Raw genomic sequence first — 27,339 nt, 5'->3', positions numbered from 1 at the left:
TGGGACTAGTTATACAAAATAGGTGGAGGCCCGGCCCTATAGACGAGCTGCCCCTGGGAATCCTTATACAGTAAACAGTAAATTTAATGGACTAATAGGGGCTAAGGAGTGTCCTTTAAATCACAAATTTTTTAAAATAAAAATATCTCTAACATTATACTGTAATTTTATCAATATTAGCACTATAATAACAAAAAAAATTGTTTTACACACAATTTTTCACACTTTTATATAAGTTAATGTGAGGTTAATGTTTGATGTTAAGGCACTTGGTTTAGTTAATCCTGCTTTGAAAAAAACTCATCATCATCATCATCAAATTCCTGCCATGTACCCTCAACGGGTGTACAGGATATGACAGTACTACATGAAAAATTTACATCATTACTAACTTCCTATCTACAATTTTCCTCCAAATCAGTCTGTTACTTGTCAAGACTCCAACATTATCAGATCTTATATTTCTATCGTCTAAGGCACTTTGTACCGTATCAATCCACCTATATCTTGGTCTTCCTCTGGGTCGTTTTCCTACCAACCTGGCAGAGAACACTTGTTTTGCTAATCTTTCCTCTCCCATTCTATTTAAATGACCACACCACCTGAGATTAGCTCTGCTAACACATTCCTGGATGCTGACAATGTCAAGTTCTTTCCTAATATCCTCATTTTTAATATGATATTGCCATTGATGCCATCTGTTCACGCCTCTAATCTTTCTCAGGACTCTCATATCTGCGGTCTCTAGTCTTTGGTCAAGTGTTTTACTTCTGACCCAGCTCTCAGATCCATAAGTTAAAACTGGTTTGATCACTGTCTTGTATACAGCTAATTTAGTGTTCCGACTAATTTCTCTCTTATTCCATATGAATTTATTCAATTCTATTTCTATATTTAATTTACATCTTCAGTAAAAAGCGTGCCTAAGTAGCTGAAATGTTTCACTTGTTCCACAGGTTCTCCATTCACAACACATTTTCAAGAAATTGTGTAATCATTGACATTTTCAATGATTCTACCTATTTTCATTGTCTTTGTCTTTTTATTGCTGACCTTCATACCATATCTATTACAACAGCTATTCAATTTAGTCAGAGAATCATGCAGACTTGTAGCGGATTTATTTAGAAGTATAACATCATCCGCATAAAGCAAAGAGCTGACATTAACATCTCCAATTTTGATATCAGGTTTAATACCACTTTCCTTCATAATTTGATCCATATAGATAATGAATAACAGAGGGGATAATGTACATCCTTGTCTCGCACCAGATTTAACATTAAACCATCTTCCTGTACTTCCTTCAATTCTAACTGCTGACTTCAAACTCAAATAAAGACTAAGTATTGCTTGATATAATGCCCCATTGACACTATATAACAGCAGCGTATTGAATAGCTTCTCTCTTGGCACCTTTTCATATGCCTTTTCCAAATCGACAAAACTTAAATACAGATCTTTGTTATATTCCCATGCTTTCTCGACTATTTGTCGTAAAGTGAAGATCTGATCCTGACAGCCTCTGTTTGGCCTGAATCCAGCTTGTTCTTCACCAAGCTTTTCTTCCACAATCCTTCTCAACCGTTTCTCAAGTATACTTGCATAGATCTTGCCAGGAACACTCAGTAGGGAAATACCTCTGTAATTCTCACATTCAGTTTTATTTCCCTTTTTATATATGGGTACTATGAGAGCTCTACTCCAATCATCGGGAATTCGGCCCTCTGTCCAGGCTTTCTGAACTATGCAGTGCAGCCACTGTAAGACTTTTATACCACCATACTTCAGCATTTCTGGTCAAATATCATCTACTCCTGCTGCCTTTCCACATTTCAAGCCTTTGATGGCTTTTTCTACTTCAAGTATGGATATGTATTCCTGACTGCATGCCTGGTCAGTGTTTTTTATCACTCTGCTGTCATCACTGCTTCTTTCATTTAGCAGTTTTTCAAAGTAATTACTCCATATTTCAAGGATATATTTTTTCTCCTGTTTTCATGTCACCTTTATCATCTCTAACTCCTTTTACAGCACTCTTTCCTCCATTCCTAAGCTTCTTCAACAACCTCCAGAATATTTTGCCACCTTCTTGATATTTATTTTCTATATTCTTGCCAAAGTCCTCCCATGACTTTTGTTTAGCTAGTTTTACACACTGTTTAGCTTTCTTACATTTGTCTCTGTATTCTGTAAGAGTAAAAGCTGACTTATTTGCCGGGAACTTTTGATATGCTTTCTTCTTTTCCTTCACTGCGTCTTTAACTTCCTGTGTCCACCAGGGAGTTCTGATTTTTTTATCCTTGCACACAACCTCACCACATGCCTCTCTGGCAGAATCAATCAATATTTTCTTCAGAGTTTGCCACCGAATCTCCAAGGTTTGATAACTGTTCTCAAACTCTTTCATTTTCTTTTCAATAATCTTTCTGTATTTTAGTCTACAGTTCACATCTGAGAGCTGCTCAACTTTTATTCGCTTTAAAACTTTCTTGCATGTTATTCTTTTCAATATGAAATTCAATTTTATTCTGCTCAAGACTAAATAGTGATCACTTCAAATTTCAAATCCTCTGTACACTCTGGTGTCCTGCACCAGGGAGAAAACATCACTATCAACAATAACATAGTCAATGAGACTTTTCTTATTCCTAGCCTCTTCTCTCCATGTGAATTTGTGCACATTTTTATGTTGGAACATGGTGTTAGTAATAACCAGTCCATGTCCTGAGCAGAACTCCAACAGATATTTGCCATTATTTTTAACTTTGCTCTTTTCTCCAAATTTTCCCAAAATATTTTTTTATGTCTCACAATCATTTCCTACTCTGCTATTTAGATCCCCAACAAGGACCAACTTTTCCTTTTTCATTGTGTCAGTTGCTTTTTCTAAAGCGTCAAAAAATTCCTCCACTTCTACCTTAGTAGAACCTTCTGTGGGACCATAGGCACAAATAAGTCTCATTGTCCAGTTCTCCCTTCTCATATTTGCCCACATTACTCTACTTGAGACTGACTGCCATTCAAGAAGATTAGCCTCGTATTTTGTGTTGAATACTATGGCTACATCTTCTTTTCCTTGATTGTCATTGCCTGAATATAACATTTTGTATTTATTGCTCAGAAAGATCTCACCAGTTTTGGTCTTTTTTGTTTCAGTCACCCCTATTATGTCGATCTTGTACTTATCTAATTTTTCAGCTAGCTCCATTTCTTTGCGATTCAGGCTTCTTATGTTGATAGTACCGATTTTTAACTCTGGTGATGTTGAGTTGGGGTTTGTTTTCAGATTTGTTCCAGTAGCTGACTTTTCGCTGTTCACCCTGGTTCCCTGGCAAAAACAACGGGGGCCTTGTTTAACCGGGCAACGCCCCAGCCGGCATGAAATTTTGTCATGTTGTACCATGATTTTTATTTTGGTTTAACCAATAAGAATACAATTTGGTCGGCTAAATCCCAAATTACCAACCCATCCTCGTTCGTTCAGTATCAAAGTAGATACCCAACAGGGTGCACCACGAGAAGGTGAGGATTGGACATTAGGTCAGAAGCCCTGGTTGGTTCTCCGCATTCCTTTAAAGGCTAAAAACTATATAATCAAAAAGTTCAAAAAAAAAACAAAAGTTTTTTTGAACTTTTGAATTCTGCTGTTTTTTTATAATTAACTCCCTAAAATTACGAAAATGTGTGTAATAAAACTGCCACAGAAAGTCATGCCATGCGACAAAAGAACCAATTACAGTGTGATTGGTGTGATCACATCCTAATCATTCGCCGAACGTGTTTCATGAGCAGTGACTCATTTATGTTTACTAAATTACTACAGTGATTTTCCAACATATGATTGCCTTTTTTATACAATGAAGCCTGTGGTGATTTCATCACTAAAAAACACATGTACTAACCACAGTGATAAGTTTTAATACGTAAATATTTCATCTCAAGTATCTTGGTACCTCCTCAGTGCAGTAATTCAAACAATACTAGGAATAACATACAGTTAGGACGCATGATTACAGTGTGAATCTCAATATGTATGCAGTAACGTGGTATAGAAGTCAATTAAAACATAACTGGGAAAAAAAAAATACATATATAAAGAGATTATTTTACGCAATTTTGTATGACGAAATGACGTTCTTACTATTCCTAAAGTATGGGAAACTGTCATACAAAATTGTGTAAAATTTTTAATTTAATTCTATAACTTGTTACTGCATGCACATTGAGATTCCATTGTAATCATGGAATAACATACCCTAACTGTATGTTATTCCTAGTATTGTTTGAATTACGTTATTTGAGTTACTCCATTGTAATCATGGAATAACATACCCTAACTGTATGTTATTCCTAGTATTGTTTGAATTACTGTACTGAGGATGTCCCAAGATACTTGGGATAAAATATTTACGTATTAAAACTTATCACTGTGGTTAGTATATGTGTTTTTAGTGATATGATGGCCTATTTGCCAAAATTTTTTAAAAATAACAGGAAATTAATAACAAAAAATAACCTGTTAATTTAATTATAAGCAAATCTTGGTTAAAAGCATTTTAAAATTAACAGGGCGTTAATTTTCACATGTGACATACGGACCGGATATTTTTCCGTTAAATCGAGGGTTTACTGTTCAGACAACTTTTATTCAGTTGAAGGTGAGATAGCTGATCTCATACCATTGTAGAAGGGTTTTTTCTTCACGTGTACAGACAAATCGGCCTTCAGAACACACTAAATTTACAGACAAAAAAATACTGTTGTTGGTGATGAGCAATAGATGGCATTGATGGTAGTAGTGTCATAGTTGGAGAATTAAATAGTAGTGGAGAGGATGAGATGTATTTAGAGAAGTAGAGTAGTTTGCCCTCACACGATGAGACCGTGGATTCCCTGGACGTGTTATTACGTAATAATAGTAATAATAATAATAAAGTAAATACAAAAATGCAACAAAATGAATATCAAATGATTTTATTAGCATTTAAATACAGCATAGAAAAATACTCAAATAATACAAAAACAGAAATTAGGAAATATTTTTTTTAATGAAAAGTTTGCTGATTCGAGTCAACATTTTTTCTCAATATTGTCACTCCATACATTTCCAGATGCAGCAGTTAAACATGTCTTAGTTAATTTTTACTTTACATTCTTCTTTCTTCTAATAATAAAACAAACTTTGGGTTTGGGTTAAGCGAATAAGTGGTAGATTTTGGAGGTCTTCGTGGATGGGTAAGTTGTTATTTCCCATACATTTTATCCACTCTCTGTTAGCGACAGCTTTCCTCTTTATGTCTGGTGGTATAACAGAGTGATGGTAGCTACTCAACAGATGTAGACTTTATGCAACTTGTGATGATTCTCATTATATCGTTAAGTTGCACATCGACCTTGCTGACATGATGCCTCAAATACCATATTGGAGCACAGTATTCTGCACAAGAGTACACTAGAGCATGTGCAACAGATTTTAAATTGTTGGCTCCTGCTCCCAGCCCGAACACAAGCTTCCTGATGATATTATTCATAGTTTTTAGTTTCTGGCAGACATTTTCCAGGTGTTTCTTGAAGGTTAAAGAGTGATCTAAGGTGACTCAGAGATATTTTAGGTTGTGGTTGTGCTTCAAAGTCTCCCCTCTGAATTAGACCTTCATCCATTTATCAGCTTGATGATTGTTCAGGTGAAATGTGCAAACTTTAATCTTAGAGGGATTTGGACAAAGACACCATTTGTCCAAATTACCCTGTAATAGTTGTACAGAACTTCAAGGTTGAATTGAGCACAGTCTCGGCCTCTTTTGGGTGTTTTGTCTGAGTTGCCTACGCCAGATCATCTGCATATGCAAACTTTCGGGAGGAGGTCTGTGGCATGTCACTAATGTATAAATTAAAGAGGAGCGGAGCTAGCACAAAGTCCTGTGGCAGTCCATTTTTTAGTACTTTAAAGAGGCTATTTTTACCATTCAGTTGTACCTTGAATTTGTACTTTGATGTCATGCGCTTTAGAATCTTAATTATCTTTGGGTCTTGTATTACAGTTGTAAATTTCAGTACTTACCCAGACTGTGTCATATATGGTGGGCAGATCTATGAAAGCTACTGAGGTTTTAAGGCCTTTTTTTGAAACCAACTTCTATACGTGTTGTAAAGTACTTGGTCACAGCAGCTGTGAGAGTCTCTGAATATGGCCTGTTCATTTGGTACTATGGCATTAAACAATGAGAAATTCGATTATAGAGTAATTGTTCAAAACGTTTATAGGGAATACTTAGTAAAGATATTGGGCGATAATTTGCTGCAGGCTCTTTTTCAGGTTTTAGGATGGCTGTAACTTTGCTCCTCAGGAATTCCTTTGGAATGTTCCCACTTTCTAGAATTTTACAGAAAAACTGCAAAAGCCACTTACAAGCATTACTTCCAAGATGTTTAATGAACTCAGGGTTTATACCATTCAGGCTTGCTGCTTTGTTATTTTCCAGCGATTTAAATGCTTGAATCAGTTCGTTTTCAGTGAATTGCATTGATAGGTGGTTATATTGTTTGACATTTCTATAAACATGGATATATTTGGTCCTAATTTCTTTAGAATCGGGTGCACTAATCTTTACGTTATTAGATGTTTGCTGGATTCTTGACAGCGTCATCAACTAGCATCATCCTCCCATGACTATGGGAGGATGATGCTAGTTGATGACACTGTCAGATTGGTAACCAATGTGGAGGATGTAGTTGAATTATTCAATGATCAGTTTATCAGTGTATTTCATTAAGGTAACATCAGGAGAAACTGGAGTGTAGAATGTATGGAAGAGGAGGGACTGATGGTAAATGAGCAGGAACTATATAGGAATTAAGTAAGCTTGATGTTTAATAATGCAATAGTACGTGATAGTATGTTATCTTGTGTCTTGAGGGAATGCCTTATGGAATTAATGACACCTTTGGCAGAACTATTTAACATGAGTCTTGCAACAGAGAGAGTGTCCCAAAGTTATGGAGGGTAGGAAAAATTATTACACTTCACAAAAGGGGGGGGGGGTAAGAGAGGCTACAAATGATAGATCAGTCTGTGTGTCTGGGAGCTGTTTGTAACGTATTTGAGAAGTTGGTGAGGACTAGGATTGAATATTGATCATAGCAGTATTCTTTGATTGTCAGCACAGGTTTGTTAGGGAGAGGTCATGTTTCAGCAATCTGCTTATTACAACAAAGTTACAAACTCAGTCGATAAAGGAGATGCATATACAGTGGTGTACTTGGATTTTTCAAAGACCTTTGATAGACTTCTGTATGACAATATGGTAGCTAAACTGAAATAAATGGGATTAGGTCACAAACTAAATACACTGGATGACTAATTGACTGTTGGACAAGTATAAAGGAGTGGTATCCAAAAAGAGGGACCATTTTTTGGGGACCATTATTCTTTAACTTGTACGTTAATGACACACTGGACTCAGGACTGGCTTAACTGGAGATGTGCAGCTGTTCACCAATGATACAAAGTTGGGAATGGCTATGAGAAGTAGAGCAGATATTGTAGCCTTGCAGAAGGATCAGAATAGGCTGTGTGAGTGGGCAAATGATTGAAGCTATCAGTTTAATGTTGCAAAATGTAAAGTCCTGAAGGAATGCAGAGTATACAATTAATAGAGAAATTTTGAAGGAGGTGGATGAGATGAGAGATCTGGAAGTGATGGTGGACAGAGACTTGATGTTTAGGGATCACATTGCTAAAATCGTAAAAACATCCCACACAGATTGTGGCAATAATGAGGAGGACATTGATAGGGAGAGGTCATGTTTCAGCAATCTGCTTATTACAACAAAGTTACAAACTCTGACATACAGAGGCAAAGAGGTTATGGTTCCCCTGTGACCATAACCTTGGTCACAGGGTCTCTTGGTTTTCGGGGGGGGGGGGGGGGTATGAGGATGTATGTATTGGAAAAAGTCCAGAGAAGGTTTACTAAGTTAGTGTAGGTCTGTGGAATATCAGATACAAGGAAAGATTGAGGCCTCATGAATAGAAAGAAGAAGAGGGGATATGATTAAGACATATAAGTTGGTGAGGGATTGTTACCAGATTAATGCAGAGAAGATATTTCATAGAGTAGAGGGCAGCAAGGGTAGAACAAGAGGCCATCCATGGAAGCTGTATAAGGGGATGGGGTGCAGGGGAGTGTGAAGCAGGTTCTTTGCATAGAGAGTGAGTGGAATGCACTGCCTTAGAAGTGTTGAGTATGGAAACTGTCAATGGGTTCATGGCAGAGATCAATGATCTTTTGGCATCTGAAAGTATAGACCTCCCATGATAAGTCCTTTAACTCCATGGAGGGCAGATGATAATAATAACAAACCTAAACAGATTCAGCTGCACAAACTTGTCCATGATATGAGAAACACTTATCTTAGAAACAACAGTCATTTTCATCTGTGCATATACCCAGAAGATATATATATATTAGGAATTCAGCATTGACAGCACAAGCCTACTTCCACTTATGTTTTTAGTGTAGTATTTTTTGCTCATTTTCTAGAATATAACATAGCGATCATGTCAGAATATCAGAAATATTGTTTATTTCCAATTAATGTGAGTAACTATCACATTGGCCTTTAAGGAATGTAAGAAACCAGTCAGGTTCTTAGTTAATGTTCAGTCCTCACCTTCTTGTGGTCTATTATGTTAGTAGATATCCACCTGTGTACTGAACAAAAAAGGATGGACACTGGCAGTTTGGGATTTAACCAAAAGAAAGTGATGGTGAACATAATATCATGTCAGCTGGGGTGTTGCCAATTAAACATAGGCCCTTGCTGCTTTGATTGGGGAAACTAGGAAAAAGTAAATCGGTGAGCCTTGCCATCAAACTGAGAATGTTGGAAACATGCATATTCACAAGCGTTCTCTATGGTTGTGAGGCATCCTCAAAGACTATAAGACAGATATTAGCTTTTGAAAGAATGTGTTATAGAAAGAATCTACTAATTCGATGGATGCAAAAGGTAACAGATGAAGAACTGTATATTAAAAAAAAAGATAACTGATAAGAAAATCTAATGCAGAAAATTATTCAAAGGAACTTTTTGGACATATCTGCATGATGGATAACAGTAGAAAAATCAAATCCTTGATGAATCATATCCTACAGTAAATAGAAGAGGATGGCCAGGATAAGAATGGATAGATGATGTGAAGGAGTAATGTGCAGAGCTTGCAGGATTTGAGTCATCTGATAATGGACATAGGTGAAAAGTGCATTGGACACCCAGTGATTGTTGGGCCCACAAGTACTGCTCATGATGACCATGTCACCATAATTGGTGTTAACAAAACAAAAAAGACAAAAACAGATGGGACTTCCAAATAATAATTGCAAGATGTATTCTGGCAGTAGTGATCAGAGAAAGGGAAAAAATAGATAGTTTTTAATGCTAAACACAAAGGTAATCTTCTTGAATGGCAGGCAATTTCAAGTATAGTGATGAGGGCAAACATGACATTGAGAATTGAACAGTGGTACTTGTTTATATTTCCTATGTAAGATTTCTACTTGGAAAGAAGAAGAAGATTTTTGGAATAATTAAAGAAAACAGTAATATGTTGGGAAGGCAGCAAAATTTTCAGGGGCTATTGAAAATGTTTAGAAATGAAGGAAATAGTGCTAGAAAAGGAATTAAAGATGATAAAGGTGACATGAATGAAAAATAAAGATTTCTTATGGTAAAATTATGGAGACTATTACCATGTTAGGAATAATAACTTGAATTTTTTGATATTTTGATCTTCATGTTAAGATCATCATGTCTTCATCTGAAGTACATACACTACAATAAAACTAGTATACCCAAGTATCACTCATTTGGTTAGCTGTTACTATACTAGCCTGACCTCTGGTGGGATGAAAAAAAAAACACAAAGCTACTCCTCTTGTATACTGTCAGGAAACAATCATATTATCCTTTAATGAAAAATTCCTGTAAATATTACTTGCTTTAGTAGGAGCCTAAATTTATTATTGTCAATTATGTTCAGAGTGAAAATTGCAGACAAATTTCCTTGTCCTTGGTAAAATTTATCCAAGCATACTTGAGCAGAGATAAAGAAAAATTATAGAAGAGAAACATGAGGAAAACCTACTGGGATTCAGGCCAAATAGAAATCATTGAGGACATTTTGACTTTAAGACAAATAGTCAAACTTACAGCAGAATTCCAGATAGGTACTACCAGCATAAGATCTATCAGTGGAAATGAACTGGAACCAGTAGAAGAATTAGAGAAGTACCATGTTGATATAATTAATATTAATGAAACAAAAAGGATTGGCTAAATAACCATTATAATATATTATTATATTCATGCAATAATGATCAGAAAAAGGAAGAAAGGAATACATACAGTATTGAACCCTAAACTTAAAATAATCTTGAATATGAGGCAATATGGTGTACAGTGATGTGCAAACCTCAGTATTATGAATTGATATTGAGACTTATTTGTACTAAAGAAGTTGAGGAATTTTTCAAGTCATTACAGTAGGCAGCTAACATAAAGGAAAAGATGGTCCTTATCGTCTTCTTCAGAGTAAGAAGTGAATTTCATGAATACAGAAAGGTTTGGGAAAATTATGAGAAAGGAGCAATGCTAGTAATAATGCTAAGTACCTGTTAGATTTCTGTTCAGGACTTGCACTAGTCATTACTAATACCATGGTCCAACATGTGCACAAATTAGCATGGAGAGAAATAACACAAGTAATAAAAGTCTCACTAATAACAATTGGTGGGACTAATTGTTATTGTTGATGGTGATATCAATCATGATGATTCAGAACACAAAAGTATACAAGAAATTGGAAATAGGAAGTGATTCCTATTGAGCAAGATAAAGTGGAATAATATCATATTGAAAAGAAAAATGTATAAGAAAGTTTTAAAAAACAATCATAGTCAAGCAGCTTTCAGAGTTAAACTGTACAATCAAATATACAAATATTATTCAAATCTTTAAAGGCATATGGCATAACTATAAACAAAAGTTAAAGTCAAGTTAATTAATGTGGTTATCATATAATTTGTTGTTGTAAATATTATTCAAGTAAAAAAATAAAAGAATTTGAAAACAAGAATCATCGTTCGGATACTTAATTGGCAGACTAAAGAAAACTTTCATTTACTCAGAGAGGGAGAGAAAGAGATGTGGTGAGGTCATCTGCAAGGATAGAAAAATCAGAACTCCATGGTGAACTCAGAAAGTTAGAGTCGGACAGGGAAGAGAAGAAATTTATCCAAAGTTTTTTTTTTTCTGTTAGTAACCTGCTTTGCTTTTTTTCATTTTTTTCTGTACTCTCTCAGAATACATGGCGAGTTACTAACAAAAAAAACTTTGGATAAACTTTCTTCTCTTCCCTGTCTCACTCTTTAACTTTCTGAGTTCACCATGGAGTTCTGATTTTTCTAGTAGTGAAAAAATCGTTGAGATACTTTGGTGAGAATATAGAAAATAAATATCAGGACAATAGCAAAATGTTCTGGAGGTTATTGAAAATGTTTACAATTGGAGGAAAAGAGTACTATAAAAGGAATCGGAGATGATAAAAGTGCCATAAAAACTGAAACTATAGATATTCTACATTTGTGTCCAGAGTAAGTACAGTACTTCATTATTATTATTATTTTCCTGACTTCCATGGAGTCGTAAGACTCATCATGGGAGACCTACACACAAAGTCTATCATACCATCCTTAAACTCATTGATTTTCTGCATGTTCCCACCCTCATGGAAAAATACATTCCACGCTCCTATGCTCCTTGCAAAAAGCTTACTTCTCACCATTTTATTCATCACTCCCTTTTGCAACTTCCAAGGATGGAACCTTCTCCTTGCTCCTTTCCCTGATTCTACCATATGAAAAAATTTCCTCATGTTGATTGTGCTAAATCTTGAATGGGAGAATTTATTGAAAATTCAATTCATTCAAGATTTAACAAGTCTAACATATCAACATGGAGAAACTTGTACTTAAGCTATCAAAAGGATTGTAAATAGGGCTATAAATACCTTATAGATGGAAGGTTCCAATCCATCTCCCCATAACTCTACACATTTCATGACTCGGACCTAGCAGGTCACCAAGGAATTCATAGAACATGGAAAAGAGTAAAGGATAGATATTTATGGAAGGGAATAAGAGAGGATGTCGAAGCACATGTGTCTTCATGTCACTTATGCCAGCAGAAATCTAATATCATAGATAAGGCTAATCTCCAGCCTTTCCCAATCCCTTCACGTCCCTTTCAGGCTGTAGCTATGGACATTGTGGGCCCACTTCCTATCTCCTCGAAGGGCAACAACTACATACTTGTGATAATTGATATGTTCTCGAGATTTCCTGAAGCCACAGCCATGAAGGATCAGACAGCAAAGACTGTAGCAAGCAAGCTGTTTAAACTAATTTTTTCCAGGTACAGAACCCCTCAAACCCTCTTATCAGACTCTAATTTCACCGCTGAGGCTATGTTGCAGCTTTGTAAACTGTTAGGGATAAAGAATCTGTTCACTACTCCCTATCACCCTCAAGGGAATGGAATGTGCGAAAGAATGAATAAAATGTTAAGCACCTCTTTCCAAGCTAGCAGATGGGCGCGTGTCAGACTGGGATACCCATTTAGCACACACCCTGTTTGTATGTAGGACTGCTCTCCATGCTGCTATCAGGGAGACCCCAGCAGTCATAATTTATGGTTTCAAGCCATTGTTCCCAAATGATTTCAGAAATTCCAGAGTCAGCACAGGTTTTCCCGATATAGATGACTATCTGAACAACCTCATCAGGGAAAACAAAGTGCCATATGAATTGGTAGGTAAGTCCAGCAACATATGTTCACAACGTGCAAGAACGTATGCTAAGAAGATACAAGGATCTGAAACAGGAAACCTGGTCCTCCTAGAGCAAAATTCCAGCAATAAAAAGGGGAAAAAATTTGGAAAGGTTTGAAGTATGGTGGTATAAAAGTCTTACAGTGGCTGCACTGCATAGTTCAGAAGGCGTGGACAGAGGGACAAATTCCCGATGATTGGAGTAGAGCTCCCATATATAAAAAGGGAAATAAAACTGAATGTGAGAATTACAGAGGTATTTCCCTACTGAGTGTTCCTGGTAAGATTTATGCCAGTATACTTAAAAAACGATTGAAAAGAATTGTGGAAGAAAAGCTTGGTGAAGAAAAAGCTGGATTCAGACAAAATAGAGGCTATCAGGATCAGATCTTCACTTTACGACAAATAGTTGAGAAAGCATGGGATTATAACAAAGATCTGTATTTAAGTTTTGTCAATCTGGAAAGAGCATATGACAAGGTGCCAAGAGAGAGAAGCTATTCAATACGCTACAGTTATATGGTGTCAATGGGGCATTATATCAAGCAATACTTAGTCTTTATTTGAGTTGCAAGTCAACATTCAATTGCAGGCGCAAACTTGACTTTTAGTCTGTTTGCTTACTTGGGAAATGGAGTAAAACCAGGTTTAAAATTACTTGGTATCTTTAACATATTTGCAAGTCAACAGTTAGAATTGAAGGAAGTACAGGAAGATGGTTTAATGTTAAATCTGGTGTGAGACAAGGATGTACATTAACCCCTCTGTTATTTATTATCTATACAGATCATATTATGAAGGAAACTGGTATTAAACATGATATCAAAATTGGAGATGTTAATGTCAGCACCTTGCTTTATGCGGATGATGTTATACTTCTAAATAAATCCGCTACAAGTCTGCAAGATTCTCTGACTGAATTGAATAGCTGTTGTAATAGATATGGTATGAAGGTCAGCAATAAAAAGACAAAGACAATGAAAATAGGCAGAATCATTGAAAATGTCAACTGTGTTGTGAATGGAGAACCTGTGGAACAAGTAAAACATTTCAGCTACTTCGGCACGATTTTTAGTTAAGATGGTAAATTAAATATGGAAATAGACAACAGAATCAACAAAGCTGGTATGGTAGGAAGTCATTTGATTAAATTAATATGGAATAAGAAAGAAATTAGTCAGAATACTAAATTAGCTGTATACAAGACAGTGTTCAAACTAATTTTAACTTATGGATCTGAGAGCTGGGTCAGAAGTAAAACTCTTGATCAAAGATTAGAGACCGCAGATATGAGAGTCCTGAGAAAGATTATAGGCATGAACAGATGGCATCAATGGCAATATCATATTAAAAACGAGAATATTAGAAAAGAACTCGACATTGTCAACATCCAGGAATGCGTTAGCAGAGCTAATCTCAGGTGGTATGGCCACTTAAACAGAATGTTCGAAGAAAGATTAGCAAAAGAAGTGTTCTCTGCCAGGTTGGCAGCAAAACGACCCAGAGGAAGACCAAGATATAGGTGGATTGATACAGTACAAAGTGCCTTAGACGATAGAAATATAAGATCTGATAATGTTGGAGTCTTGACAAGTAACAGACTGATTTGGAGGAAAATTGTAGATAGGAAGTTAGTAATGATGTAATTTTTTTCATGTAGTACTATCATATCCTCTACACCCCTTGAGGGTACATGGCAGGAATTTGATGATGATGATGATGATATTCAAGAAAAATTGAAAGAGTGTGAGAATAGGAACCAAACCTTGGAGATTCAGTGGCAAATCCTGAAGAAAACATTGATTGATTCAGCCAGAGAGGCATGTCGTGAGGTTGTCTGCAAGGATAGAAATAGAGACAGTGAAGAAAATGAAGAAAGCATATCGAAAGTTCTTGGGAAATAAGTCAGCTTGTGCTCTTAGAAAATAAAGAGACAAATGTAAGAAAGCTAATCACTGTGTAAAACTAGCTAAACAAAAGTCATGGGAAGACTTTGACAAGAACATAGAAAATAAATATCAGGAGGGTGGCAAAATATTCTCTAAGCTGTTGAAAAAGCTCAGAAATAGAGGAAAAAGTGCCTGTAAAAGGAATTATAGATGATAAAGGTGACATGAAAACTGGAGAAAAAGATATCCTTGATGTATGGAGCAATTACTTTGAAAAATTGCTAAATGAAACGAACAGTGACAGGCACAGTGGTAAAAAACACTCAACAGGCATGCAATCAGGCATACATATCCCTACTTGAAGTAGAAAAAAACCATCAAAAGCTTGAAAAGTGGAAAGGCAACAGGAGTAGATGATATTCAACCAGAAATGCTCAAGTATGGAGGTATAAAAGTCTTGCAATGGCTGCACAGCATAGTTCAGAAGGCCTAGAAAGAGGAATGAATTCCTAATGATTGGAGTAGAGCTAATAGTACCCTTATAGAGCCTCCGTAGCTCAGTTGGTATAGATGAAGCCCTTTGGTCAGTAAGACCTGGGTTTGATTCCTGTTCAAGACATGAGGAACCTTCGTCTAGTCTCTTTCAACTAAAAGTAAGTTAGCTGGTCTCATCCTGAGGTAGGGGATTTTTTTCACCCAAAACTCGGGTTTTTCATCCCCCAGAACAGACAAACCGGCCTGTGAACACACAGATCTACAGTCATAAATATATACTTAATTCCTCACTAGTCTGACTCAACCTGTCCTAAGGGATGGTTGAGGAACGGGGAGAACCCCATATGAATAAATAAAAAAGTACCCATATACAAAAAGGGAAATAAAACTGAATGTGAGAATTACAGAGGTATTTCCCTGCTGAGTTTTCCTCATCATCATCATCATCATCATCATCATCAAATTCCTGCCATGTACCCTCAAGGGGTGTACAGGATATGATAGTACTACATGAAAAAAAATTACATCATTATTAATTTCCTATCTACAATTTTCCTCCAAATCAGTCTGTTACTTGTCAACACTCCAATATTATTAGATCTTATATTTCTATCGTCTAAAGCACTTTGTACCGTATCAATCCACCTATATCTTGGTCTTCCTCTGGGTCGTTTTCCTGCCAACCTGGCAGAGAACACTTGTTTTGCTAATCTTTCCTCGCCCATTCTGTTTAAGTGACCATACCACCTGAGATTAGCTCTGCTAATGCATTCCTGGATGCTGACAATGTCAAGTTCTTTCCTAATATCCTCGTTTTTAATATGATACTGCCACTGATGCCATCTGTTCACGCCTATAATCTTTCTCAGGACTCTCATATCTGAAGTCTCTAGTCTTTGGTCAAGTGTTTTATTTCTGACCCAGCTCTCAGATCCATAAGTTAAAACTGGTTTGAACACTGTCTTGTATACAGCTAATTTAGTGTTCCAACTAATTTCTCTCTTATTCCATATGAATTTATTCAATTGACTTCCCACCATACCAGCTTTGCTGATTCTGTTGTCTATTTCTATATTTAATTTACCATCTTCAGTAAAAATCGTGCCTAAATAGCTGAAATGTTTTACTTGTTCCACAGGTTCTCCATTCACAACACAGTTGACATTTTCAACGATTCTGCCTATTTTCATTGTCTTTGTCTTTTTATTGCTGACCTTCATACCATATCTATTACAAGAGCAATTCAATTTAGTCAGAGAATCTTGCAGACTTGTAGCTGATTTATTAGAAGTATAACATCATCCGCATAAAGCAAAGAGCTGACATTAACATCTACAATTTTGATATCATGTTTAATACCACTTTCCTTCATAATGTGATCCATATAGATAATGAATAACAGAGGGGATAATGTACATCCTTGTCTCACACCAGATTTAACATTAAACCATCTTCCTATACTTCCTTCAATTCTAACTGCTGACTTACAACTCAAATAAAGACTAAGTATTGCTTGATATAATGTCCCATTGACATCATATAACTGCAGCGTATTGAATAGCTTCTCTCTTGGCACCTTGTCATATGCCTTTTCCAGATCGACAAAACTTAAATACAGATCTTTGTTATATTCCCGTGCTTTCTCGACTATTTGTCGTAAAGTGAAGATCTGATCCTGACAGCCTCTATTTGGCCTGAATCCAGCTTGTTCTTCACCAAGCTTTTCTTCCACAATCCTTCTCAACCGTTTCTCAAGTATACTTGCATAGATCTTGCCAGGAACACTCAGTAGGGAAATACCTCTGTAATTCTCACATTCAGTTTTATTTCCCTTTTTATATATGGTTACTATGAGAGCTCTACTCCAATCATCGGGAATTCGTCCCTCTGTCCAGGCTTTCTGAACTATGCAGTGCAGCCACTGTAAGACTCTTATACCACCATACTTCAGCATTTCTGGTCGAATATCATCTACTCCTGCTGCCTTTCCACATTTCAAGCCTTTGATGGCTTTTTCTACTTCAAGTATGGATATGTATTCCTGACTGCATGCCTGGTCAGTGTTTTTTACCACTGTGCTGTCATCACTGCTTGTTTCATTTAGCAGTTTTTCAAAGTAATTACTCCATACTTCAAGGATATCTTTTTCTCCCGTTTTCATGTCACCTTTATCATCTCTAATTCCTTTTATAGCACTCTTTCCTCTATTCTTAAGCTTCTTCAACAACCTCCAGAATATTTTGCCACCTTCTTGATATTTATTTTCTATATTCTTGCCAAAGTCCTCCCATGACTTTTGTTTAGCTAGTTTTACACAGTGTTTAGCATTCTTGCATTTGTCTCTATATTCTCTAAGAGCACAAGCTGACTTATTTGACAGGAACTTTTGGTATGCTTTCTTCTTTTCCTTCACTGCCTCTTTAACCTCCGGTGTCCACCAGGGAGTTCTGATTTTTTTATCCTTACAAACAACCTCACCACATGCCTCTCTGGCAGAATCAATCAATGTTTTCTTCAGAGTTTGCCACTGAATCTCCAAGGTTTGATTCCTGTTCTCAAACTCTTTCATTTTTCCTTCAATAATCTTTGTGTATTTTAGTCTACAGCTCACATCTGAGAGCTGCTCAACTTTTATTTGCTTTAAAACTTTCTTACATGTTATTCTTTTCAATATGAAATTCAATTTTATCCTGCTCAAGACTAAATAGTGATCACTTCCAATTTCAAATCCTCTGTACACTCTGGTGTCCTGCACCAGGGAGAAAACATCACTATCAACAATAAACATAGTCATTGAGACTTTTCTTATTCCTAGCCTCTTCTCTCCATGTGAATTTGTGCACATTTTTATGTTGGAACATGGTGTTAGTAATAACCAGTCCATGTCCTGAGCAGAAGTCCAACAGATATTTGCCATTATTATTAGCTTTGCTCTTTTCTCCAAATTTTCCCAAAATATTTTTGTATGTCTCACAATCATTTCCTACTCTGCTATTTAGATCCCCAACAAGGACCAATTTTTCATTGTGTCAGTTGCTTTTTCTAAAGCCTCAAAAAATTCCTCCACTTCTACCTTAGTAGAACCTTCTGTGGGACCATAGGCACAAATAAGTCTCATTGTCCAGTTCCCCATTCTCATATTTGCCCACATTACTCTACTTGAGACTGACTGCCATTCAAGAAGATTAGCCTCGTATTTTGTGTTGAATACTATGGCTACTCCTTCTTTTCTGGCTGAGTTTTCCTGTAAGATAAAATAGTTCTTAAATAGCACCCAAGCAGCATTGATCTTCTCCCCCCCCCCTTCCCCCAAGCTCCTCCTTCCATGTTACAGCTGCCGACTGTCTCCTGGTCTTCTCATAATCACTAGGCTTGTAGTTTCACATATTCTATTTCCTCACACGACTAGCAACTACTCAGGTAATCATTTCATTGTCACTCTCACCTTCTGTCTGAGGTAGTTATCCCTGAGAAAATTGAGAAATTCATTTTCTTTACTTCCAGTTGAATTCTTGCCATCCTAATCTATACTACCATAATTAAAATCACCCATAATGATGATTACTCTTTTCCTGTTTGCTTGGCTGATTTGCTTATACATTTCATGGTCACCACCTTCCACTTTACCAGGTGTATAGCAACATCTAAGTATTTCATTCTATTCACACCATACTGCCTCAAAACCACTTTCATTATTCCCCTCCCACACACACACACACTTGCCCATGTATATCTACTCTCTGTGGACATAACTCTTTTTCTATAATCAATAGCACTCCACCTACCTTTTTACCCTTTCTGTCTTCACAAAAAACATCATACTTTTCCATGTCTATTCCTTTCATGATGTCATCCTCATTCAACTATGTCTCATTTATTTCAACAATTTTTGTGTGAACTAACTTTAAACCTGATATCTCATCTCATCTTCCTTTTATCCTCTTTTACCTTGTGGTGTTCAGGGTTTATTAATCATTGGACCTCAAACCTTTTACAGGATAAAGTAGTCAGCCCTGTATCCTATGTCCTGTAGTGTTGAGTTCTCAAGGCTGGTTTGCTGCTTTGTGGGATGAAAAACCCCAGGATAAACTGGGGGGAAAAACCCTACTGTCCACGCCCAAGACTGGCTAACTTGGCTATGGCTGAGGAAGATCCTTCAGCTCCCCACGTCACCGACAGGAATCGAACCTAGGATACTCTCTCCCCAGGCATATGGTTGCAAAGCACACAGCCACTAGGCTAACTGTGCGGACCTAAACCTGATATCAAAGTCTTAAATATTCAGATCAGCTAATCTTTACATTATGTAGATCTGTATATATTCTGTAAAAGTCTTCAGTATTCTTTAACTAAATTGATTAACTACTTCAAGTTTGATGTGAAAATCAGTAATGGAAAGGTAAAATTATGAAAATAAACAGAAAAAATTGAAAAACATCACATGCGTTTTTAATGAAGAACTTGTTGAACAAGGCAGCCTACATAAGTACAATTTTTAGTGAAGATGCAGTTGAATATGGTGATGATGTTGTTGTCGAGTCCATTAAAGAGCTTCTAGATATGACCGTGGATCTGTAGAACTGCTTTGTCAATCTGTTGAACTTTGATGGAGTAGAGCTTTTCTCTAGGGTTATTGTCAGTTTTCTGTAGAGTAACAGCAATTTCTGGATAAGAATAGATATGGACAGGTGTTAGTTCAACTCCTGGACAGTTGCATGTTTCATAGCTCCTACTACCGTCTGGCTGTATTTTCATGCCTTTAAAATGTTCTGTCCTTAGTCTTGTGATGATTGTGATTATTTCTCTATTTTCAATTTCATTGATTTCATTCTTCTTCTTGAAAGTTTGTTTTACCAATCTTATTTTGGCAACAGAGTTAGCATCAGTTAGTGATGATAGTGGATGTAATTTTTGAGGTAAGTATCTTGCTTCTTTGGCTAGTCTGTCTGTTCTTTCATTGCCTTCAATATTTACATGGACTGGTATCCATTGCAGTGTACAGTTCTTATTTTTCAAACTTAAAGTTGTTAGTAGTTAAAGTTGTTTATGAATTTCTTCTGTGAGTTTTGTTTTTTCATTTTTTAATGCCTCTAGTGCAGATTTTTAGTCACTGTAGATGGTTATTCCTTCTGTAATGTTTATTACTGGATTCGAGAGATAGAACTCGAGAGCTGTTTGTATGGCTGTTGATTCACAAGTGAAGTTTGAAGCTATTTGGCCAGCTGTGGTTTTGATTTGTGTTTCCTTGCCCCCAGGTAGAGTTAGAAAAACCCCTGAACCTCCTTGGTTGAGTGCTTCATCAGATGATCCATCAGTGTGGGCAATGACATGGTTTAGATTATTTAAGTGATGTATAGTGTCAAGCCATTTTCTTTTATTTTCTTGCTGTGAATCCTTTTTTTTTGAACAAGGTTCTAGGAGATTTAAGTTTATCATTGTGTTTTTTGGTAGAATAGCAGAAAAGAATGGCTCTTTGCTTATTTCAATGGAAAGGTGCTCTAAGTTGATCTGTTTTCTAATTTCATGATCATATTGTAAAGTAGATGATCTCTTTAGTCTAGATTTTCTTGTCCAGGCATCAAAAGTCCTGAGTGAGATGTGATCCTGTTGTTGTTGGCTCCTGATTCTATTAGTGAATTTAACTGTGGAGAGTTTCTTCTGTCTTCTAGTATGTGAAGCCCACACACTCTTGTTGAGCTTTTAAATTATTTGTGGATGAGACTGCACCTATAATCATTTTTGCTGCTCTTGATTGTACTCTGTCAAGTTTTTCTTTTGAGCTAGTAGAAGCTGGAGTCCAGATTGATGAGGCATATTCCATTGTGGGTCATATGAATGCCATATATGTTGTTTTGAGTGTCTTCAGTTTTGCACCCCCACTTTGTTTCACGAAGCCTTTTGATGATATTAAGCATTTTAAGAGCTTTATTAGATACAGTTGTAATATGAGTTGTAAATCTCAGTTCAGTATCTAGGGTTAGGCCTAAGTATTTTGGAGACTGTTTTTTCTATTTTGGTATTATGTATTTTGATTTGGGGGTTGTAATTGTGTCTGCTTTTTCTATCAGTGGAGAAGATGCTGAGTTTATCTGTAATTTAAATTCCTTTGCTCATCTTCCTAAGCCTTTTATTGAATTGTTTAGGACTTTTTTAGATTGTTGAGGATTACTGCTTGTGTGCCAGGTTGCTATATCATCTGCATAGCATGCTATTTTGGTGTCATGTATTATGTGAGGATGGATATTGTTCATATAGATGAGAAATAGGAGTGGGCTTAAAACAAAACCTTATAGGACTCCATCTCAAGTTCAATGCATGTTGGAATAAATTCCATTAACTTTTACTTTCATTTTTCTTCCTTTCATGAAATCTGAAATCCAAATTAATGCATTCCCCTTTATTCAAGTATCATATGCAATTTTTATTAGCTTTTGTCTCCAAATGCGAGCAAAGGTAGCTGTGAGATCCAAGAATATTGCTGTTGTCTTCTTTGGTGGTTTTTCTTCAAATTGAAGAAAATCTATGACTGATTGGCAAAGATAAAATAATTGATCTTCTGTACTGTGTTGAGACCTGTATGCAGTTGTAGAAATTGATCTTTTTATTTTCTAAGAGCCAATTCATAAGTGTGGTATGTATTATTCTTTCAAAAAATTAAGAGCAAATTTGGTGATATATAATAGAATAAAGAAAGTTGCTGTGATTGAGGGATATGGAATAACCCTCAATCAAAAAAATGCATATGGAATAACATTGATTGATTGATTTTCATGATTTTAATTTATGGTTGTGAGAGGTGAGTTAGAAAGAAAATAGTTGAACATAGATTAGACACTACAGATAGGAAAGTTTGAGAAAAATTAAGATAGTGAACAGATAGCATTAGTGAGAAAACGATATGAAAAATTATTTTTTTTAAGAACTTGACCTTGTAGGCATTTAAGAATATATAAGCAGAGCTCATCTAAGGTGGTTTTGTCACTTAAAACTGAATAGTTAGCAAAACGGATAATTAATGCCAGGATGCAGGAAGACCATGATATAGGTAGATTGATGCTAAGTGCCTTAGAAGACACTTAGTCTTCTAAGGCCCACAAATAATCATGTGGAGACCTGACAAACAACAGGATTAATTTGAAGGAAATTATTGATAAAGAAGCTTCTAATAACACAAGCTTGTCCATCTTTTAGCACTAGCATCGCATCCCATATACTCCATGAGGCTATATATCAGCATTGTGATTATGATAATTCATTAAAGTAGTGAAGTAAGAAATTTTCTTTGAAACATGACTTAGGGACCATGTTGTGATTTACTGATTGAGCTGCATCATTATGATTTTCATAATCATAAGTCAGTATCTAATCTAAGTAGATGTACTTCTCTGTATCTAATACAGAGAAGTACATCTACTCAGATTAGATATTAAGAGCTTATCTTCCTAGTGTAACTCGGAATTTCTGTCTTGCATTGCTTCTTTATTAGAAGATTTAAATGTTAAGGGTTTTGTTTTACTCATAAATCAGTCCAAAAACTAAACAGTCCCCTAAACATTTAATAAAGATAATAATCCTTTTCAGAGCTATCCAAGTGACCATAAAATATAGATATCTAAATATATTTATCTCTTTATACTTCCTGTAATCCCAATGAAGTTCCTAGATATTCATTTAATGATGTGGTACTTCTTTTGGTTATTTTGATTGATGCGAATTAAACCTAGTCGAGTATAGTTTTTACTATATGTGATCATTTCAGTTTTCTTTTGCTGCATATATTAAATATTTTAAATACATTGAAATATAATTTATGAACTACTTGATAGTGATCTTTGATGTAATGAACAGTAGATGAAATCTGTTATTTTTATTTATATACACATTTCAATTTCAATATAGGATGATGGAGTAGCTAGTGAAATTCAACAGTTTTTTGATGAAAATTTGCTACCGCTTGTTGGACAGCGAATGCATTCTAATATGTGGAGATATCAGAATAAATATCCTTTAGTTGTGGTGTATTATGATGTTGATTTTGGATTTGAGCATCGAGTTCGTAAGTAAATCTACTTTTATTTTTAATATATAATTTTATCATTATTATTTAGGGGTGCCGACCTCCTGCGTTGTTCGAAAATCCGTGTATAACTTTTGACTCCCCAAAAACTTAACTACTAATAGCCTACTGTTGACTGGAAACCTTACCGATAACATAAACAGTCAATTAACACATATTTTATATGGTAAGTATGTATGTATATATATATATATATATATATATATATTGGATACCTCCCACAGGATCTTCTGGAAGAAAACTACCATGTTCCATCACAGTAAATTTTAAAAAATTAAAAAAAAAGAGGCCATCAATGGAAACTGTATAAGGAGGGTGTGAGCAGGAGAGTGAGAAGAAAGTTCTTTGCAGGGAAAGTGATTTTTTTTTGTGTGTGTTTTGTTCCCACCCACAAAAGATTATTAGTAAGTCTATAGTACATTTGTACAATGGGTGGGTTAAGAATCTTTTTTTCCATTTTTATCAATTTATATTGTTGATAGTGATGTTTTCTCCCTGGTGCAGGACACCAGAGTGTACAGAGGATTTGAAATTGGAAGTGATCACTATTTAGTCTTGAGCAGGATAAAATTGAATTTCATATTGAAAAGAATAACATGTAAGAAAGTTTTAAAACGAATAAAAGTTGAGCAGCTCTCAGATGTGAACTGTAGACTAAAATACAGAAAGATTATTGAAAAGAAAATGAAAGAGTTTGAGAACAGGAATCAAACCTTGGAGATTCAGTGGCAAACTCTGAAGAAAACATTGATTGATTCTGCCAGAGAGGCATGTGGTGAGGTTGTGTGCAAGGATAAAAAAAATCAGAACTCCCTGGTGGACACAGGAAGTTAAAGAGGCAGTGAAGGAAAAGAAGAAAGCATATCAAAAGTTCCTGGCAAATAAGTCAGCTTTTACTCTTACAGAATACAGAAACAAATGCAAGAAAGCTAAACAGTGTGTAAAACTAGCTAAACAAAAGTCATGGGAGGACTTTGGCAAGAATATAGAAAATAAATATCAAGAAGGTGGCAAAATATTCTGGAGGTTGTTGAAGAAGCTTAGGAATGGAGGAAAGAGTGCTGTAAAAGGAGTTGGAGATGATAAAGGTGATATGAAAACAGGAGAAAAAGATATCCTTGAAGTATGGAGTAATTACTTTGAAAAACTGCTAAATGAAAGAAGCAGTGATGACAGCAGAGTGATAAAAAACACTGACCAGGCATGCAGTCAGGAATACATATCCATACTTGAAGTTGAAAAAGCCATCAAAGGCTTGAAATGTGGAAAGGCAGCAGGAGTAGATGATATTTGACCAGAAATGCTGAAGTATGGTGGTATAAAAGTCTTACAGTGGCTGCACTGCATAGTTCAGAAAGCCTGGACAGAGGGCCGAATTCCCGATGATTGGAGTAGAGCTCTCATAGTACTCATATATAAAAAGGGAAATAAAACTGAATGTGAGAATTACAGAGGTATTTCCCTACTGAGTGTTCCTGGCAAGATCTATGCAAGTATACTTGAGAAACGGTTGAGAAGAATTGTGGAAGAAAAGCTTGATGAAGAACAAGCTGGATTCAGGCCAAATAGAGGCTGTCAGGATCAGATCTTCACTTTACTACAAATAGTCGAGAAAGCATGGGAATACAACAGAGATCTGTATTTAAGTTTTGTCGATTTGGAAAAGGCATATGACAAGGTGCCAAGAGAGAAGCTATTCAATACGCTGCAGTTATATGGTGTCAATGGGGCATTATATCAAGCAATACTTAGTCTTTATTTGAGTTGTAAGTCTGCAGTTAGAATTGAAGGAAGTACAGGAAGATGGTTTAATGTTAAATCTGGTGTGAGACAAGGATGTACATTATCCCCTATGTTATTCATTATCTATATGGATCACATTATGAAGGAATGTGGTATTAAACCTGATATCAAAATTGGAGATGTTAATGTCAGCGCCTTGCTTTATGCGGATGATGTTATACTTCTAATAAATCAGCTACAAGTCTGCAAGATTCTCTGACTAAATTGAATAGCTCTTGTAATAGATATGGTATGAAGGTCAGCAATAAAAAGACAAAGACAATGAAAATAGGCAGAATCGTTGAAAATGTCAACTGTGTTGTGAATGGAGAACCTGTGGAACAAGTAAAACATTTCAGCTACTTAGGCACGATTTTTACTGAAGATGGTAAATTAAATATAGAAATAAACAACATTATCAGCAAAGCTGTTGTGGTGGGAAGTCAATTGAATAAATTCATATGGAATAAGAGAGAAATTAGTCGGAACACTAAATTAGCTGTATACAAGACAGTGTTCAAACCAGTTTTAACTTATGCATCTGAGAGCTGGGTCAGAAGTAAAACACTTGACCAAAGACTAGAGACCGCAGATATGAGAGTCCTGAGAAAGATTAGAGGTGTGAACAGATGGCATCAGTGGCAATATCATATTAAAAATGAGGATATTAGGAAAGAACTTGACATTGTCAGCATCCAGGAATGCGTTAGCAGAGCTAATCTCAGGTGGTATGGTCATTTAAATAGAATGGGAGAGGAAAGATTAGCAAAACAAATGTTCTCTGCCAGGTTAGCAGGAAAACGACCCAGAGGAAGACCAAGATATAGGTGGATTGATACGGTACAAAGTGACTTAGATGATAGAAATATAAGATTTGATAATGTTGGAGTCTTGACAAGTAACAGACTGATTTGGAGGAAAATTGTAGATAGGAAGTTAGTAATGATGTAATTTTTTCATGTAGTACTGTCATATCCTGTACACCCCTTGAGGGTACATGGCAGGAATTTGATGATGATGATGATCAATTTATATATATATATATGTGTTGTAATTTTTACATAGTGCATAGATCCTGCTCTAGAGACCAAAAATGAAACTTTTTCAAGCCCTAAAAACAATCACAAACATCCATGCCCATGGCAGGATTTGAACCCGTGACATGTCATTTGGAGAGCGGGTGTGTTAACCACTCGGCAACCAAGCGAGTGGTTAAGGCACGATGATCTTCATGCATAAGAGTGACTCCATGGAGGTCTGATGTTAACATAGACCTCACATGCTTCCTAAGATCCTTACCTCGTTCCCAGAGAAGACCCCGAGTTCTGTCTCTACCTACCCTACCATGAACTGTAAAATCTCACTCTTGTTTATACTGACAAGATGCATTTATCAACTTATGTTTCTGTCATAACTCCTCTCTTCTGTTTATTACTCAAACCCTGAAGACTACATTCCTTCAGTCCATCCTCATTTACACAATCTATAGGTTAGGTATCGACTTGGTTACCCACTGGAGCTTTTTATTTGTCTCCTCATTCCCTCTGAACCCAGTTGACCATATATGAGCATGATGGTCAATATGTGATTTTATCAAAGCTGAGGATAAAATCACAGGAGACAAATAACTTCCTTACTTTTACAAAACTGCGCAGTTATCCTAGTGGCTTTGCACTTCGCAACCATATGTCTGGGGAAGGAGTGTCCTAGGTTCAGTTCTCATCAACGATGTGAGGAGCTTGAGGATCTTCCTCGGCCATAGCCAAGTTAGCTGGTCTTGGGCGTTAACAGCAGGGTTTTTACCCCCAGTTTATCTGGGGGTTTTCCTCCTACAAGCAGGCAAACCGGCCCGTGAATACACGGATACAATCATGAATATTGTCCTTAGGGGATGCAGCAGAGGAGTGGAGAACTGGCTGCATTAATATGGCAGTAATCCCTCATTAGGCGGGGACTCAACCTTCAATGAGAAGGATAGAATACTTTTACAAGTTAATCTTCTTTTTAACATTGCACTTCTCTGATGCGATGACTTAATGTGTCCCTTAAACTTTAGCCATGTCTGCCATTATTCTCGGGTCTTGAGCTTCGTTGATGAGCAAATTATCATTAATACTATACTCAGCCTTGTTTTCATTCCAAAATGCATAAATTTGCACTTTGAAACAGTGAACTGATATTTGTTGTTATTTGCCCACATAGTC

The 27,339-nt window shown here is 36.1% G+C and overlaps 1 protein-coding gene across 2 annotated transcripts in view; it reads left to right on the top strand.

The window, feature by feature from the left end:
• Positions 1-27,339, top strand: part of LOC150100027 (protein disulfide-isomerase A4-like) — a 193,690-nt gene that overhangs the window by 131,750 nt on the left and 34,601 nt on the right. For both annotated transcript variants that reach the window (XM_090403155.1, XM_090403156.1), the window contains one exon: positions 23,176-23,332. In XM_090403155.1, the coding sequence (XP_090259281.1) occupies positions 23,176-23,332 (157 nt within the window). The remainder of the gene's footprint in view (positions 1-23,175; positions 23,333-27,339) is intronic.

This window comes from Typopeltis vanoorti, chromosome 13 (genome assembly GCF_054136105.1).
Source record: "Typopeltis vanoorti isolate ZY-2024b chromosome 13, IOZ_Tvanoo_1.0, whole genome shotgun sequence".
Lineage (NCBI taxonomy): Eukaryota > Metazoa > Arthropoda > Arachnida > Uropygi > Thelyphonidae > Typopeltis > Typopeltis vanoorti.
This window is presented reverse-complemented; position numbering and strand designations above follow the sequence as displayed.